The 15544-nt window shown below is 43.3% G+C and overlaps 4 protein-coding genes across 4 annotated transcripts; all 4 read right to left on the bottom strand.

Annotated features, from left to right (window-relative positions):
* Window positions 1-235: 235 nt before the first annotated feature.
* Window positions 236-3253, bottom strand: O0I10_004916 (uncharacterized protein; the record flags this gene model as incomplete). The annotated part of the gene is made up of 11 exons (XM_058484965.1): window positions 236-352; window positions 408-586; window positions 643-812; window positions 870-1891; window positions 1948-2027; window positions 2078-2162; window positions 2232-2469; window positions 2527-2696; window positions 2758-2966; window positions 3042-3128; window positions 3199-3253. 11 exons carry the CDS (start codon window positions 3251-3253, stop codon window positions 236-238), a joined length of 2412 nt encoding a protein of 803 aa, XP_058344115.1.
* A 1207-nt stretch (window positions 3254-4460) lies between these two features.
* O0I10_004915 (uncharacterized protein) lies at window positions 4461-6626 on the bottom strand (the record flags this gene model as incomplete). The annotated part of the gene is made up of 4 exons (XM_058484964.1): window positions 4461-4944; window positions 5004-5168; window positions 5238-5531; window positions 5584-6626. The coding sequence occupies 4 exons, from the start codon at window positions 6624-6626 to the stop codon at window positions 4461-4463; spliced, it is 1986 nt and encodes a 661-aa protein (XP_058344114.1).
* Window positions 6627-8246: 1620 nt separating this feature from the next.
* Window positions 8247-10256, bottom strand: O0I10_004914 (uncharacterized protein; the record flags this gene model as incomplete). The annotated part of the gene is made up of 3 exons (XM_058484963.1): window positions 8247-8578; window positions 8647-9617; window positions 9682-10256. 3 exons carry the CDS (start codon window positions 10254-10256, stop codon window positions 8247-8249), a joined length of 1878 nt encoding a protein of 625 aa, XP_058344113.1.
* Window positions 10257-11463: 1207 nt separating this feature from the next.
* Window positions 11464-13602, bottom strand: O0I10_004913 (uncharacterized protein; the record flags this gene model as incomplete). Its single annotated transcript, XM_058484962.1, has 11 exons — window positions 11464-11750; window positions 11807-11998; window positions 12071-12160; window positions 12216-12294; window positions 12353-12414; window positions 12475-12673; window positions 12732-12840; window positions 12901-13024; window positions 13080-13284; window positions 13341-13399; window positions 13464-13602. The coding sequence occupies 11 exons, from the start codon at window positions 13600-13602 to the stop codon at window positions 11464-11466; spliced, it is 1545 nt and encodes a 514-aa protein (XP_058344112.1).
* Between the last annotated feature and the right edge of the window lie 1942 nt (window positions 13603-15544).

The raw sequence follows: 15544 nt of genomic DNA, 5'->3' as shown, positions 1-15544 counted from the left end.
AGTAGGGAGTGGAAAAAGAGAAAGAGACGTGTACGGGTGCGTATGTGCGTGTGTGTGTGTGTCAGTGCGTGTCTTGCTTTGCCCAAGTAAAAATGAAAATCGCCGCTTTTAGCGCGTCGGATGTTGACACTTTGCATTGATGTCATTTGCTTTTAACTGGATAAGGCGTCGTCGGGGATTCTGCCATGGCAACAACAATATATTTACAAAAGATGTACATACATAGGGTTGGCTATTACTGGGAATGGGTGAATAGGCTTCCTTTAAAAGTGATGGGTCGTTGGGGTGCATCTTGTCGATGACGCTTGAAACGGTGTAAATGCCGTAATGTAGGTCGACCATGTGGACAATTCTATTCAAAAGTATGAGTAAGCATCCTTTCTTCATACTGCTATGTCACTACTCACCCATGGATGATCCAATTCCCCCATGTGTTGAATGATCTGAACCATTTCCTTATACTTGAGAGGGTCACCAAACATTTTTGATTTTCGGCAAGCTCGTGAAGCATACACGTTCCGTAAGCCACGACATTTTACCATGCGACCAGGGTGTTCAGTCAAAGAATGGATAAGCTCACTAAAGTCTAAAAGCAAAAGATATAAGAATACGATTTCAAGCGAAGGATGTATGCTATTATACCTGTAGAGCTGAATACTTTGGAATCACTCATGGGTTGGGATATCACTTGAATTCGTTTTCCTGGTGCACCATCTTCATCCACTCTGAATTCAAAGCAATTGGCCCTCAAAATATGTGCGTTTTCAATGGCTACGCTCTCTTCAGCGACTGTAAGATCGGGTATATGGGGTCTAATCATAATAGCATGAGTGATGATGATCAAGTATCCAAATCCTCCGTTTACTTACACAACAAGGCGTTGACTTTCGATGCGTGTGTTTGCTTGAAGATCTTCAAAGTTGTACTTTTCATCTGATGCATGCTGATCAACAATAAAAAGGTCATAGCCATCCAGCATCACCAAGATAAAGGAATCATTGAATTGGCCGAGCACTTTCATACGGGCAAAATCACTCTTGTGAAGGACACGACTCAAGGCATCGGCTGCTGCTGTATCATCCTCATTCTCAAGATTGGCTGCTTTGACAAAAACTTGCTGTGAATCGCCGCTGTCATATCCGCTCACATTGCTGCTTGTTGAAATGCCAACGTCGCTGAACTTTTTCTTCAAACGTTCCATAAACTTGTCTTCATCATGAATGGGTATGGATCGCTCGAGATCACCTGTGCACCAAGCACCATTAGTGGGTGTAGTAGTGATATTGCTGGTAAGATGATGATCCTCCGCCTCGGCTCCATTAGCTGACTGCTCATCACGTTGTCCCATCTCTGAATCATCCTCATCATCCTCATCCAATTCATCCGTTTCCATTGATTCATCATCCCTAGCTGATCTCTCCGACAATGCCGATTTGGGTGTGGATCCAGGTACAGACGTATCCATTTCCTCTTCTTCATCCCCTTCTTCATCTTCAACAAGTCTCGGTCGCTTGGCAGTGGTGATATGTGTAAGGAGGGTGGATTGACGCTTCTTGGTTCTCGAACCCGTGGTCCGTTTCTGGTTCCTAGCAGCCATATCTTGCAACCTGGCCAACCATGAATTCTTTGAAGACTGATCATTGTCAGGTGCCCTGGTATCATTTGCTGGTGATGATGATGATGATGGCGATGATGTTTGTGATATAGCAGTCTCTTCAACACGACGTGATATTGTATCCTCGAGTGGTGATGTGATACGCTTTTCTTGAATGGCTGTGTTTGATTGTGATGACGAAAAGGAGCCTGCACGTCGAGTGATGCTGCTTGTAATCTCTTGCTGCGAACGAATTTCCACTGTCGATGTTGCCATTAGCTCTTGTGTGATCCCTTCCTATATCCACTATTGAGTATTCCCTCCCTCTTTGCATAGCCTAGTGAATACTTTACCGTAAGCTCATCTATGATCCGGCGCTCATCATGCAAGTAAAGACTGCGTTTGTCAGGTGTAACATTGACGTCGTATATGGCTAATGCGCATAAATCAATACACGATACCATAAAACCAACTCCCACTTACATGGAGATAGCTTGATGTCAGCGAGTAAAAAGGGGCTTTGGGATGGCACGATGGATTTGTAAGCGTCGTTCACAGCTTTGGCTATCTAAACAATCAATGAGTTCTCCCTACTCTATTCATAAGCGCCTTTGTCCTCCTCGCTTCTTCTTTTTACCTTTGGTAAATGACAAGGTCGACCATTAACAAACATGTACTGTCGATCAGCGGTATTTCTCCCGGCTCCCGGAACAGGTTTTGAAATAAATCCTTGGATCTTGACTGGCTGATCATCCTCCACAGTAAACTCCACAAAAAAAGGAACCACTTGTGACACCATCTTGGTACCAAAGACATTGACAATATTCTCTCGGATCGTCTTGTTGCCACTGGTTGCGAGTGCTTTGGTGCCTTGACTGTTTCCTCAAGTTAATTCCACCATCCTTCTCCAACATTGATGTTCCATCACTTACCCTCGTGATCCTTGATTCGTTACTGTCAATCGCGTGTTTTGAGATATCAATGCATAGGCTTGCAACAATGACAATGCTTTGGCGTATTCCCTCTTGATATTACGCTTGAATTCCTGTTGACGTACAGGCAACGAATGAAAAAGATTGTTGATTTGTATTGTGGTGCCCATCTAAAATAGATACTTAAATAAGCCTTGCATGCATACATACACATATAACGTCTTTACATACTGATCTGGCCACCGCACTACGAGATACGAGCTTGCCATTGGAATCATATTCAAGCCTTGTTCCTCGAGGCGCTTGATCCTTTGTAGCCGTTGTAACAACCAATTCACCGAGTGCTGTCAATGAGCTCAACGCTTCACCACGAAAACCAAAGGTGCTCACGCTTGCGAGATCCTCAAAGTTCTGCAGCTTGGATGTATGATGTTTGAGAGCTATCATGTCCACGTGATCATTATTAGTGAAAAGACTCTCTCTATGAACCCACCCCATTGTTCCCCTTCCATTACCCAACGATGCATAGTTCGATTCGTGTACACCACTCCCATTGTCTGACACCTCAATGGCTTCCAGTCCTTGATCCTTGAACTTGACGTCTACACCCATTGACCCCGTTAATGGACACTCTTGTGGTGCCTGTAGTGCCTCGCTCGAAGCAGCATTTACCTATGGTGGTAGCTCCAGCATCCAAGCTGTTTTCGACAAGCTCCTTGACAGCCATTGACAAATCCAAAATGACTTGGCCAGAGCAGATCCTGTGAATGGAGCGCTGATCGATAGCCTGTATGGTTGTATGCATAATGTCAAAAGTAGTAGGTGCGGAACAGCGCGCTCGGACACGATCGCGTCAATTTATTACACACCCGCCAACCACCACCTAATCCAGCTTTCCGAAGGCTCGCATATTTACACGCACGTGATTCATGTTTATTATGCAACAATCGACGTCTAAAGCAAGTAATTAGCACTGTTCTTTCTTTGTCCTCAATAAATGGCCATTGATCCTTGATTTTACATCAATCACGACCTCTTTTTCTTGCATGTAAATAAGCCATGTTGTCTCATACATCTCTTTCCTCTATTTGATTGCAAATTCCTTGTGGTAAGAAGAGTCAAAGAGCCTATATGATTCAATGAATTGATGGTACTCCAATTTAACTCCTTTTTATTGCTGGTGCCCATTGTTGCCTTGTGATTTATCTAATCTTATTCCTTGATGGGTTCATTGTTGCGGTGTGATTATCCTTGCATCGTTTCTTGATTTAACCATGGTTCAGTGGTTGTTGTTTTCGCCTACAAACGCTTATTGATCCAATTAACTAATCTCATCATCGGATAAGAGGAAGCCCAAGGAAGCTTCATTTTGACGCACGTGCTTTCCAGTACTACGAGCACCAGCCAATGGGATGGTATACCTTTAGTAATGCACCAGTTGAGAGCAATAGTACTCGGTTGGCGATCCCAGAAGTTGTTCCTTACCCAGCTTTTCACAATGTCCTTTACGTGCTTCGCGGAAGGGTTCCATTTACACCAAACTTTACTGTCAGACCAATAGCTATGGATGTGTGAGTGAGCTATGCAATGCAAGGAAAAATACAAACGACTCTATTATTATTGACTCATGAGAATAGGCGGTGAATAGCAATCCCAAGGCCATGACAAAGTTGAATTAGAACCAGTGGAAGACTCGTTCAAGTAGTGTGCAATACAAATGCCCAAAGTAGTAGTAGTAGTAGTAGCCATGATTATTGTAAGAAAGCATTATATCTTTAATGAGCTACAACAAAATGAAAAAGAAGAAGAGGAGATGCTATATTACACAAGGAGGACATAGGATTGTCAATTGAGGAGGATGGGGAAAGAGAGAAGACTATATAATGCAGGTAAAATGGGATGTGTGCGAGAGAAGGGGGGATAAAAGAGACTGTTTAATAATCAGCAGCACCCATACCTGCTATACAACTACCATCGCACATGGTTGCTCCGTTATCAGAAGAGGGTGTACCGCCGTTCGTCGTCGGTGAAAATGTAAATGGAGGCTGGTTGTAGAAGGGTGAGGATGGATCGTGGTGTGGATAATGATGAGGAAAAGAGGCGTTTTGTGTTGCCATGGTCGCTTGCTGCAAGTTGAGCATCAATTGTGTCGTGGATGTCATGATACTGGATGGCTGTTGTAATCCAGAATGGGGTGAAGCCGGTATTGATGAAGCGGGTGGTGTCGGTGAATAGGCCACCTTGCCTCGATTCGCCTCTTCCATAAGAATATCACGTTTTTGTCTCTTTTTCTTCTTTTTCAACTTGTCTTTTTTCTTTTTCTTCTTCTTCTTCCCCTTTTGCCCTTCGTATCGCTGTCGTTTCTTGATCGTGTCACTCTTCATCGATAGGGGTCGTTTTTCTTGATGCAATTTCAGACTAACCGCATTTGTAAGTATACATACACAAAGAAATGAATACGAATCATGCACACTTACTATAATCCACATGCATTGCATACGGGAGCACCTTCATGATCACGTCTCCAAAGGGGTGTGTTGGTGGTGGAACAATTGGAACATTTGAGCTTGGAATCGTCCTTTGTCTCTTTACGCGTATTCGTCTTGAGTGATTGGGGTCGTGGGGCATTGTGCAGCTTTTGACTGGTGGATAAGAGAAAAGAGAAAATAAGTATATAGATATCAGCTGATTCGATGATCTGAGACACCTACTAAAGACCACAAGCATTGCAAAGTAATTCATCTTCGGGTGATCTTCGCCATAAAGGTGTAGATGTTGCTCCACAATTGGTGCATATAGGTGTATCATCTTCATCCGAAGAATCATCGTCGGAATCATCAGTCGTATCGTCATCTTCGTCGTCATCGTCATCCTCGTCATTGTCGTTGTCTTCGTTGCTATGGAAATTGGTTGCCGGGTCACCATCGTACATGCCTGTTTGCTCCAACAAATTCAAAATCTCGGGGACTGGTAAAACGTCTCCAGGAGCATTCCCTTGCGATAATCTATTTCGATCATTAGCATTGTGGTTATGAAATAAAAAGACCGCATACTTACAAATCAGCATGGAACATGTGATGATTGGGATCAGTATGGCCTATAGAAGATGATGGTGTAGCAGGATCTTGTTCCATTTCCAAAGTGATGTGTTGTCGTACACGTCCTCTTGGAGGATGATTGTGATGATGATGATGATGGCGGTGAGGTTGTTGTTGTTGTTGTTGATCTTGAGGACCACCAAACACATTACCACCACCCATGATACTATTGGATGAGGAGGACGATGTTGGTTCGACTGACATGTAAGCTGCTGTCGGATTATTACTACCGCCGGCACTTGCTGAATCGGAGGAGGATGAATGTAAGATAGGACGATTATGCATGGACATGGGTGTCATATGTGTCGTTGGACTTGGCGGCATTGACATGTTGTTCTGCATAGAAAAAGCTGCCATACGATTTGCTAATGCATTATCCAAATGATCTTGATTATGCTGAAACGACGTTGGAGATGAAACAGGATTGGGAAAATTGATGTCTCGTTGTAAATCATATTCGCTTGTTGCTAATGGCCAAGGTGTACCATCCTGTGGCAATCCAGCCTTGAAACTTTGATCTTGTAACGAGTTGAACAAGTGGGAAAAGTCTTGAGTTGTTGTAAAATGATTCATTCCAAATGGATCTCCATAGCCACTCGTATCCATTGGATCATGTTTCACGTGCTCATTGGGCTTATTTTGTTGCTGCTGCTGCTGCTGTTGAAACCAATGATGATCATGAAAGAGATTGTTACTGTATTGTTGGTGCTGCTGCTGCTGCTGTTGCTGTAGGCTGACAAAGTTCATAGCTGCTGCATCCGCTTTCGCTTTCGCTGCTGCTGCTGCTGCTGCTGCTGCCTCGGCTTTAGTTTTGTTCTTCAGCTGGTGACGATACCAAAGACGCCAGGCCATGTTTTCCATTCGCGATCCGTTTTCAAGGACATCCCTGACTTTGTTGCTGACTCGCCAGGCCAAAAAGACATCGTCCTCTGAATGAAAGTTCTCCAATGGCGAATAGAACTTGTCCTCGCCTCCTTTCACTCGTAGAATCAATGGTGGCATGAGACTGAATTCCGGAATGGCATGCAGAAAAAGAGAAGGGAGAGAGAGAAGGAAGGAAGAACCAGTATGGGCTGCTGCTGAGGAAAACCGCTTCTACTTTAGGAACTAAGGTGTACACACACAAGGGCAATGAACCAACAACAAATATTTTTCCGCCAGAGAAATGGGGGGTCCATTGTTTGAGAATGAGTGTGGAGGCGTCCTCTCTTCTTTATTCTACTCATTAGATCGTCTATGCATATAGAACAATAAAGCTTTGATCCTTTTATTCATTCAACTATGAAGCCCACTTGTTAAAGATGTCATTCTTCAATTCCTGATGCTACTAAATTGGGCAGCGTTGTAAAGATGAAATACATGACAATGACCTATTGAAAGTCGATCCTCTTTTTTATCATCCAAGATGTTCACTATTGAACAAGTGAAATAATGATTGATCCAGCATATGAGTAATCTCTCACGTAATTCTGCTGAATCGTATAGACATATATATATATACATATATGAAAACCCAATAGGAACGTTTCCCGGTACACAAGCTACTTGAGTTGATGCCACGTGGTATGCCATCGGTATATGTGGCTGCTCGTCCAATACATAGCGTGGTATTTATGAGCATTGCCACATTCACATGTAGGTGTCAATAGTGGATGCACATTTCCATAAGGATATGCTTTCAATGATGACAAGTACCTTTGCATAGAAGAGTTACGATAGGAACGCGCGCTCTTTTGACAAACAACAGGTTTTTCAACATCATTTGCGATTATACCAATACCGATTGAGACATAATATGACGACATTTACCGAGGAAAAAAGGACTTGAGACTGTCAAGCAAAGTACAGCAGCATGTCAAAATGCAGATACTACACACCTCCGCCAGCAGCTTTTACCTTCGATGGTCAACCCATAATGCCTCGTCATCATACGCAACGTGTCGTGATACAACTTGCTCATGACATAGAAAATGACAAGCTGATGGGGAGTGTGATGTAAAGAGGTATGCCATCCAGCTTGGAAATGCGTCTGTACCTTAATCTTGGGTACAAATTTGGTTATGGTCCCCCAAAATACTAGAGTGCCACAGCCTGCCAAATGCGTTATCAGATCTTTTTGATTTATCAGATCTTTCTATTGAGCGGGGAGTTTTTGATCTTGACTGATGATTTCACCGCTCGTTCTCAACAAACCCAGGCACTTTTGTCGATCAAAGCGTACACAACCAGCTCTCGTTGGCTGTGATGGTAATACAATAGGCTCCATACTAATATACGCGATGCGCGTCAAACCGCGTTGCTCCACCTGCTGGTGCACGCCACCACATGTCCATTGTTTAATCCAATAGCGGCATAGAACATTCCCCGACTTCCATACATTAAAGAGGGCCCAAGAACAATCAACGAGGACACATGGGGCTCAATTAGACAGAACCAATACCATGATACTTTGTTTCAATGACTCATTTACATGCTAGGATGAGGGAAAGACATTTGCTTTTTTTCTTTATTTTACACGTAAATCTATGCGATAATATTGTACTACTTTTGAAAGATCATATACATACAATGAATGATGACCCATGAATAATGAAAGGGGAATGGGTGGCGGGGAGGAGGCTTCTAAAACTCAAAGGTTTCACGATGGGTTGACCATTGTCTCTTGATACCTTCATTGAGAATGTCACGCATGAAATCATCCGAACCACAAGTATGGAGCCACACCTTGCTACCATTAGCATTGGCTGCGATGTGTTCGATGCAAAGAGGAATATCGGGTCGAGAACCAAAAGTGACACGGACACCGGAAAGGTCTTGAAGCCAATGATGATGCGTACTCTTGTCTTCGGGTGGGCGTGTCAAATAGAGATCAATATCCAATTCCAATGGCTCGGCAGCATGTCGACATTGTTCAGTCCAATAGACGATTTGATCGGCAAAGGCATCCAACTCATCTAAGCATATACCATGCAATTAGCATCACGTGATAAAAATCGATCCTATTACTTCTTCATGTATTTACCAATCGTGCGCAACGCCCAGACGAGATGCACCTTTTCAGTGATGACGGTATGTACACCAGCAGCTCTTCGTTCAACGCAATCCTTGACGAGTGTCAATGCAGGGGTGACACCGATACCTGCAGCAAACAAAGCCATGACCTTGTAATCTTGATACTCGAGTCGAGGACCATAAGGACCATCCATGCGAAATTCAAATTCCTCATTGCCAGCTGATTCAAGCAGCAAATCACGCGTGTAACCACCCAATGCCTTCATGTGGAAAGAGCCCATATCTTCATGCATGTTGCGTCGACGTAGATTGCTCACAAAGCTGCTGCCACCGCTACCACTGCTGTTGCCAGTGCTACCAGCGTCGTCATGCGCCTTCTTGTCACCACCGCCACCAACAGCAACAGCATCCTCAACAGCAATCTTTTCATTCAATTGGGCATCGCCATTGTCCTTGGTAGTCAATGGATCGTCTCTTGCAGGGAACACTTCCGAAAGGGTCATTGGATGCCAATTGGCATAGTTCCAAAAGCGATTGCGAGTCTTGTTGACAAGGGTAAGGAAAAAGTATTGGCCAGGTTGATAATGCTTGAGCCGTTCGTATTCAAAGAGGACGCGTGTGATTCCTTCAGGTGCTTTGGAAGCCGTACTAGGATTACCAGCCACAGGATCCACTTGCACAAGCTTGGTAGGAGTGAACCATGATTGATATGAACGCCAGCACCGATCAAAGAACCATAAGAGGACAGTTGGAATGAAGTAATAAAAGCATCCTGCCTCATGCCAGCAAGAAGCAATGATAGCAATGATGATACCCACAATGTGCGAGTAATAAAACACCTCAAAGTAATTGCGACGAATGAATTCAAAAGAGGTGACAAATAAGAGAAGGAAACCAATCATGGCGATGGTGCCTGTGCCTTGCTCCATGTTTCTAAACAATGCATCCTTGACAATATACTCATGTTGGTATCCATGGATACTGTATCGATGACAATGAGAATGAATAAATGAGGAGAAATTTAATGTATGTTGATTTCACTTACATGCGCCATACAAAGTGAGGTACAAATTCAGCAAATCCAATACGTGCAAGCCATCGATGGAATGGAATAAGACCTTCGAATGTCATACCAGACATGCGAGTGATGATGGTGTTTCTTGAGCCAAGGACAAAGACGATACTCCAATTGACCATGCCAACGTAAGCAGCACGACGATCCATAAGACCAATGGATTGTACGCTAAATGTTTGGCCCTCCGAGATGGCAAAAGGAGCAAACAGCATCCAGATCAGGTTGATGACAATAAACACAAATACACCGACGCAATGCTTGATAGGTATCAAGGATGTGACAAAGGGAATCTTGATGCAATAGTTGCCAATCGGTGCCAACGGTGCAAAGATTGAAAACGTTGAAAACGGTTTCGCTTGTATATTCCCTCCTGATGCAATACGCTGACGCCTTGCTCGATACAGCAGGAAACGATCAATTTGATACATGATGCAATAAATGGCAAACACGCCCCAGCATAGAAATGCGTAAGAATAGCCCACAAGATGGAAATTCTTGGACGTGTTCAATGTTTGAAATGGACTATTGCCGTCTCCGTGGCCCATGGTGTGATGATAGTGATGATGATGATCGACAACAAGCTCAGGCTGTTGACTGGATCCGTAAAAGTGAGGAGGTGGGAGAGAAAAAGTAGTAGCTCAAGAAGTGTTTAAAAAGGAACAATCAAGGGCCCTATATATGGTAAAATCTTTTTGTTCGATGCAGCTGCTCCTGCTTTCCCTGGGTCGATCTTTTTTGATGGCTGGGTTTCACAAACCATATTATCAGATCCTTACTTTTTATCAGATTCTTACATCCACCTTGAATACGTAGGATACATAGACCTTTGGATGAAATAAAAGTTGGTAGTAAAATACGTTTATGGATACATTGAATGATGATTGTATGCTATTTGGATTATGAATAGGATGTATATATGAAAAGGATCCTCAAGTCCCCCATGATCAAGATCCACTGCAAAGTGACCAATATGGTGAATTTCGCCCTTGGAATTTGCCCCAAGATGGAAATGGCCAAACTTTCGGAAGTACGCTGCTCGGATCGTGTACCACAACACAGGTAGCAGAGAGAGGAGAGCGTGTATGGGTGCGTGTGTTTGGCCCGTAATAATTATCCGCGGCTGTGATTAGTTATCCTTGCATCATCCACTAACCTGGATTTCGTAAAAACCACAAATGTGCATCTTGTAGGAGGTCTTAATGACCATGTCTTAGTAGTAACGAGTCACATGGATGATCCAAGGTGACAATGAGCAAGTTCCACCCTGGCTCTTTATTATATGACCTTGGACCCCAAAAACATTGTACACGAGTATAGCCATCGGATTTTCCACCGCGACATCGGATAAGTTTTATTACCTTGGTTGTATACTATTAACAGTAGTACCGTGATCATCATGAGGAGGAGTGGTCTGATCGAATGCTGATAGAGTTACACTATGATGATAAGAAATGACGGAACCGAGATTCTCGCAAAGGCGGGTAGATACCGGGTTTATCAGATCTTTCACCAACGACGCGTTCCCAATTGCATGACTCTAGCACTGAAAATGGAAAAAGAAGGAATCTGAAAGGTTTCAGGTGGACGATCTTCATTGTTATTCATGCGATGTGTGTTCTCCTATTTTAATATACAATGACGAAGGATGTGATTATGCTTTTTTTATTGCCTTAATGCGGATGCTAAGGGAATCTCTAAATGCTTCATAGTAGTGTTGTTGTGTTATTCTATAACAGTGCCTATTTACAAGAATCAAGCCGTTACTGCAGTCTTCCTCTTTTTGTTCTTTCTCTTCTTCTTGTTGGTATTGGATGTATTACTAGCGGCTGGTTGTTGTTGCTTTGGTTGTGGTTGTTGTGGTTGTTCCACCTCTTGTTGTTCCACCTTTTGCTCTTCTACCTCGGGTTCAACATGCTCTTGTTCTTGCAGCTTCCGTTTGACTGGCTTATCAGATGCCGCTTTGCGGACAAAACAAGCGACGAAAAAACCATTGGTCATATCATGTAACGGATCCGAACGTACCACAGAGTCTGCCAATACTAGAATACCACTTTAATAAGCTTCCTATCATGAATGGCGAGGAGTTGATATTTACCCGTAGCGACATCCTTATTGTTGCTGTCAGTGAATTCCTTTGGTACGCCACGACGCGCCCAAGTCGGTAATACTGAGTCTCGGGATGCAAGCTCAAAATCCGGATTATCTGCCAAGATGGCTCGTACCACATGTTCGTTCTCTTGTGGATGGATTGAACAAGTTGAATACACCACACGTTTGGCCTTGGGGACTAAAGATAGGATGATAGAAATGAGATTCACATGCTACACACACATACATAGCGGATCATGATCAAACTTACATCTGAAAGCATGACGTATCACTGATACTTGAAACTCGGCCAACTTGGCAAGCCGTTCATTTACACCATCCGATTCCGCCTCTTCTTGATCTACGGATTCCATAATCAGGCAAATTTTTCTCCTCTGCTTTTCCTTTTGTATTACCTTCATCATCCACTAAATGGTCTAACCGGCTAATAATGCCTGAGCCTGAACATGAGGGATCCAAGAGAAAATATTCAACCTACGATGATGACAAAGTTAGCAACAGCGTGCGAAGGAATCATTTTGTGTATAATCACCTCCTTGTATTCTGGGTCATCGGGATTGACATCGAGAAATGAGCCATGCACTGGATTGATATCTTGATAGGATACAGGTTAACATATATCTAATCAACCAAGTACCAAGCCCTTTCACTTACTTGAGCAACCTGCTTTGCCTGTCAATCGCTTCAATAATTCGAGCCTTCGTGCGTCAAGATCAAATGCCCAAATACGACCGGTATTCTTCATCAGTGCTGAAAGATGCGAAGTCTTGTTGCCTGGTGCAGCACAAGCATCGATAGCATGAACATTCAATGGTGGTCGACAAACATGAGCCGGGAAACAAGAAGCCTTATCCTGATACAAGCACATGTCAGCACATGCATGTGTGAATCCTCCATAAGCATTGGCTTACCTGCAAAATAATGTGGCCTGATACATAGAGGGGGTGATTATGTAAATCGGTCTTGGGAGTGAAAACGAGAAGGTCATCCAAATGGTGATCTCGGCAAAACGTCTTTAACCTATTCCATTTGTCAGCCAAATGTATGGGATGATGGTCCTTTTCCCTCTCTTGTACATACTCGAGTGATCCCAAATCCTCTGGTGCATCTTGCATGAATGTATATCCTTCCTTCTTGAAAGCTTCAATGGATTCATCCATGGTCATCCGATGCGTATTGACACGCACATAGCGAGGAATAAGCACTACAGATCCCATCAATTTCTCTCTTCTTGACCATTCCAATCACTTCCTACCTACCTGCACTCTTTGCTTTTTCATTGATGAGATCACTGTTGGACTTGGCTCCTCGTTTGATCTTGATCTTTGCCAATTCAGCCTTGAGCCGTGTTTGATATCCTTGGATGGCTTTTTTATGCGGGACGTTGATAGAGAGTGGGATACCACGTTTGGTAAATAGCATGTCGTGCATCAATACTTGGGTCAAGGAGCGAGATGATAGGTGCTAGTACATAGATACTTGTAAGAAAAGACCTTTCTCCTTGATCGAATTTGAAGTACCTTTTTCTCCTTTTGACAAATCCCAGTGGTATCAATGAGCTCGTTCAAGATAGCCTTGTCTAAGCAGACGTTAGGTCAGCGATCTAAAAGATCGATCGTCGCAATCAAAGAATAAAGACTTACACTTTAACGTCTCGCACACCAATGCATACATTTTCTTCTTGTCCCGTACTTTGGGATCGCCAATGACGAGGCCCTTGATGGTACCCTTGCGTTCATTCAACTTGTCGAGAATGCTGGCAGCATGGTGGTAGAAATTCATGGCTGAAAAACCTTGGGTGAGTTGTGTGGGTGTGTGGTAGAGCGGAGGACCAAGAAGCTTTCAATGGACCTCCTCGCACAACGAAAATTAATATGCATCCTATGTTGTCAGTGGCGCATTGCCATTACAAATGTAGAGTAATAGCGATCATCGCTTATAATAAACCAATTACCATGTTGTATATGTTATACACTCTTATGATTTGAGCCCTCTTGTACTAATTAACAAGAGATCGTATGCAACCACCTCTCAACCCATAAACATATCCTTCGATCCAACGTGACAAATACTTTAATCCACTTGATGTTGAAAGCTTAAAGGACCTACTCTCATACTCTAAATCAACGTGGTACATGGTTTAAGAGTCAAAGTTTGGCAATGTGGTAGTGTATTTATTACTCGTCCATGTTTACATTACTGAGAGCAGTGGAGAGGGCAGACTCTGGACGTGATGGTGGTGGTCAAAAAAAACTACTAGCCATGCTAAGTGTGATCCCATCTGGGAGAACTGCAACGAGATCTTGAGGTCTCTCATTGTATCGTCTCTTGCCAAAATGCGAGATGCGAGTAGACAACTCGGATCCAAGAGTCCTTATACACCTCTCGTGCTTGACCCTTTGTATGTATCCAAACTCTTCCATTCAGTGTACCCATATCCATATCCATATCCATATCATGTTGCTACACGTAAACAAAGCCGTTGCTGTATACTGTTGTCTGTTGTCCACGTAAAAAAAAGGTGATAAGTAGAGAATGGCGTATGATACAATGGAGTAAAGACCTTGATAATGGTGGCTGCTGCTGCGGTTGGTTGTGGCAAGGGAGTGTGCAAGAACGTGTGTATTATCGAGAAAGGAGGGTGTCGTAGTAGAGCGTACGCGCCATGGTCTTGCCATTGAGTGAAAGGCTATCGAATCAAGGCACTTGTAGTATTGACATGGTGGGTTGAAGCAAGACAATCGGTGGCAGGAGATAGTTGTACTTGAATGGGTTAACCATTGAGAATGGGAGAGTGGTACTGTTGAAGAGAGAAAGGTCAACGATTGGCAGCACCTATTGTGTTGTTATTCATGCCGAATTGAGCTTGGCTAACAGCTTTTTATTACTCTCATATATTGTCCTGCCGTTTCACCATATCTTATCTTACAATAAGCAACCAGCATCAGGCTTTTGACCTTGTATTTTATCCATCTTTTATTGAAAACGTCGTATAGGCATTAATAAAGGCCCTTAGTTTATTGTTGGACGTCTGCAAAATGTAGCAATAATGTGATGTGGATGATGGGAACAAGGATTGTATTGTATTCTTTGGATGCTGCATGCATTGTACAGGATTTCCAAGATGAACAGGAACATGAGGATAATGATTTCGTGGTTGAGGTATATGGTTTCGTGGGTGATGATGTTTTTTTCATGCATAATGATATATGAGTTCGTGGGTGATGGTTTTGGTTTCGCGGGCTACGCTTTTGGTTTCGTGGGTGATGGTATTAACTTCGTGGGTAGCGCTTTTTATTTCGTGCTCAGATTCATATGGTTTAGCGCTCGCGGATATTGGTTTCGTGGAGGATCATTTAATTTTCGCGCAGGATCATTTAATTTTCGTGGGTGGAGGGGAATGGTTCGTGGAGGAGTCTTTTAACAATGGGGAAGGCGAAGAGAGGTTTTCATACAAAAAAGGTCGAGTACAGCTCATTGGCTCCCCCATTGTTAAAAGACTCCTCCACGAACCATTTCCCTCCACCCGCGAAAATTAAATGATCCTGCGCGAAAATTAAATGATCCTCCACGAAACCAATATCCGCGAGCGCTAAACCATATGAATCTGAGCACGAAATAAAAAGCGCTACCCACGAAGTTAATACCATCACCCACGAAACCAAAAGCGTAGCCCGCGAAACCAAAACCATCACCCACGAACTCATATATCATTATGCATGAA

The sequence above is a fragment of the Lichtheimia ornata genome (assembly GCF_029851405.1).
Source record: "Lichtheimia ornata isolate CBS 291.66 chromosome Unknown scaffold00019, whole genome shotgun sequence".
Lineage (NCBI taxonomy): Eukaryota > Fungi > Mucoromycota > Mucoromycetes > Mucorales > Lichtheimiaceae > Lichtheimia > Lichtheimia ornata.
Note: the sequence above shows the minus strand (reverse complement) of the source record. Positions and strands in the feature narration are given on the sequence as shown.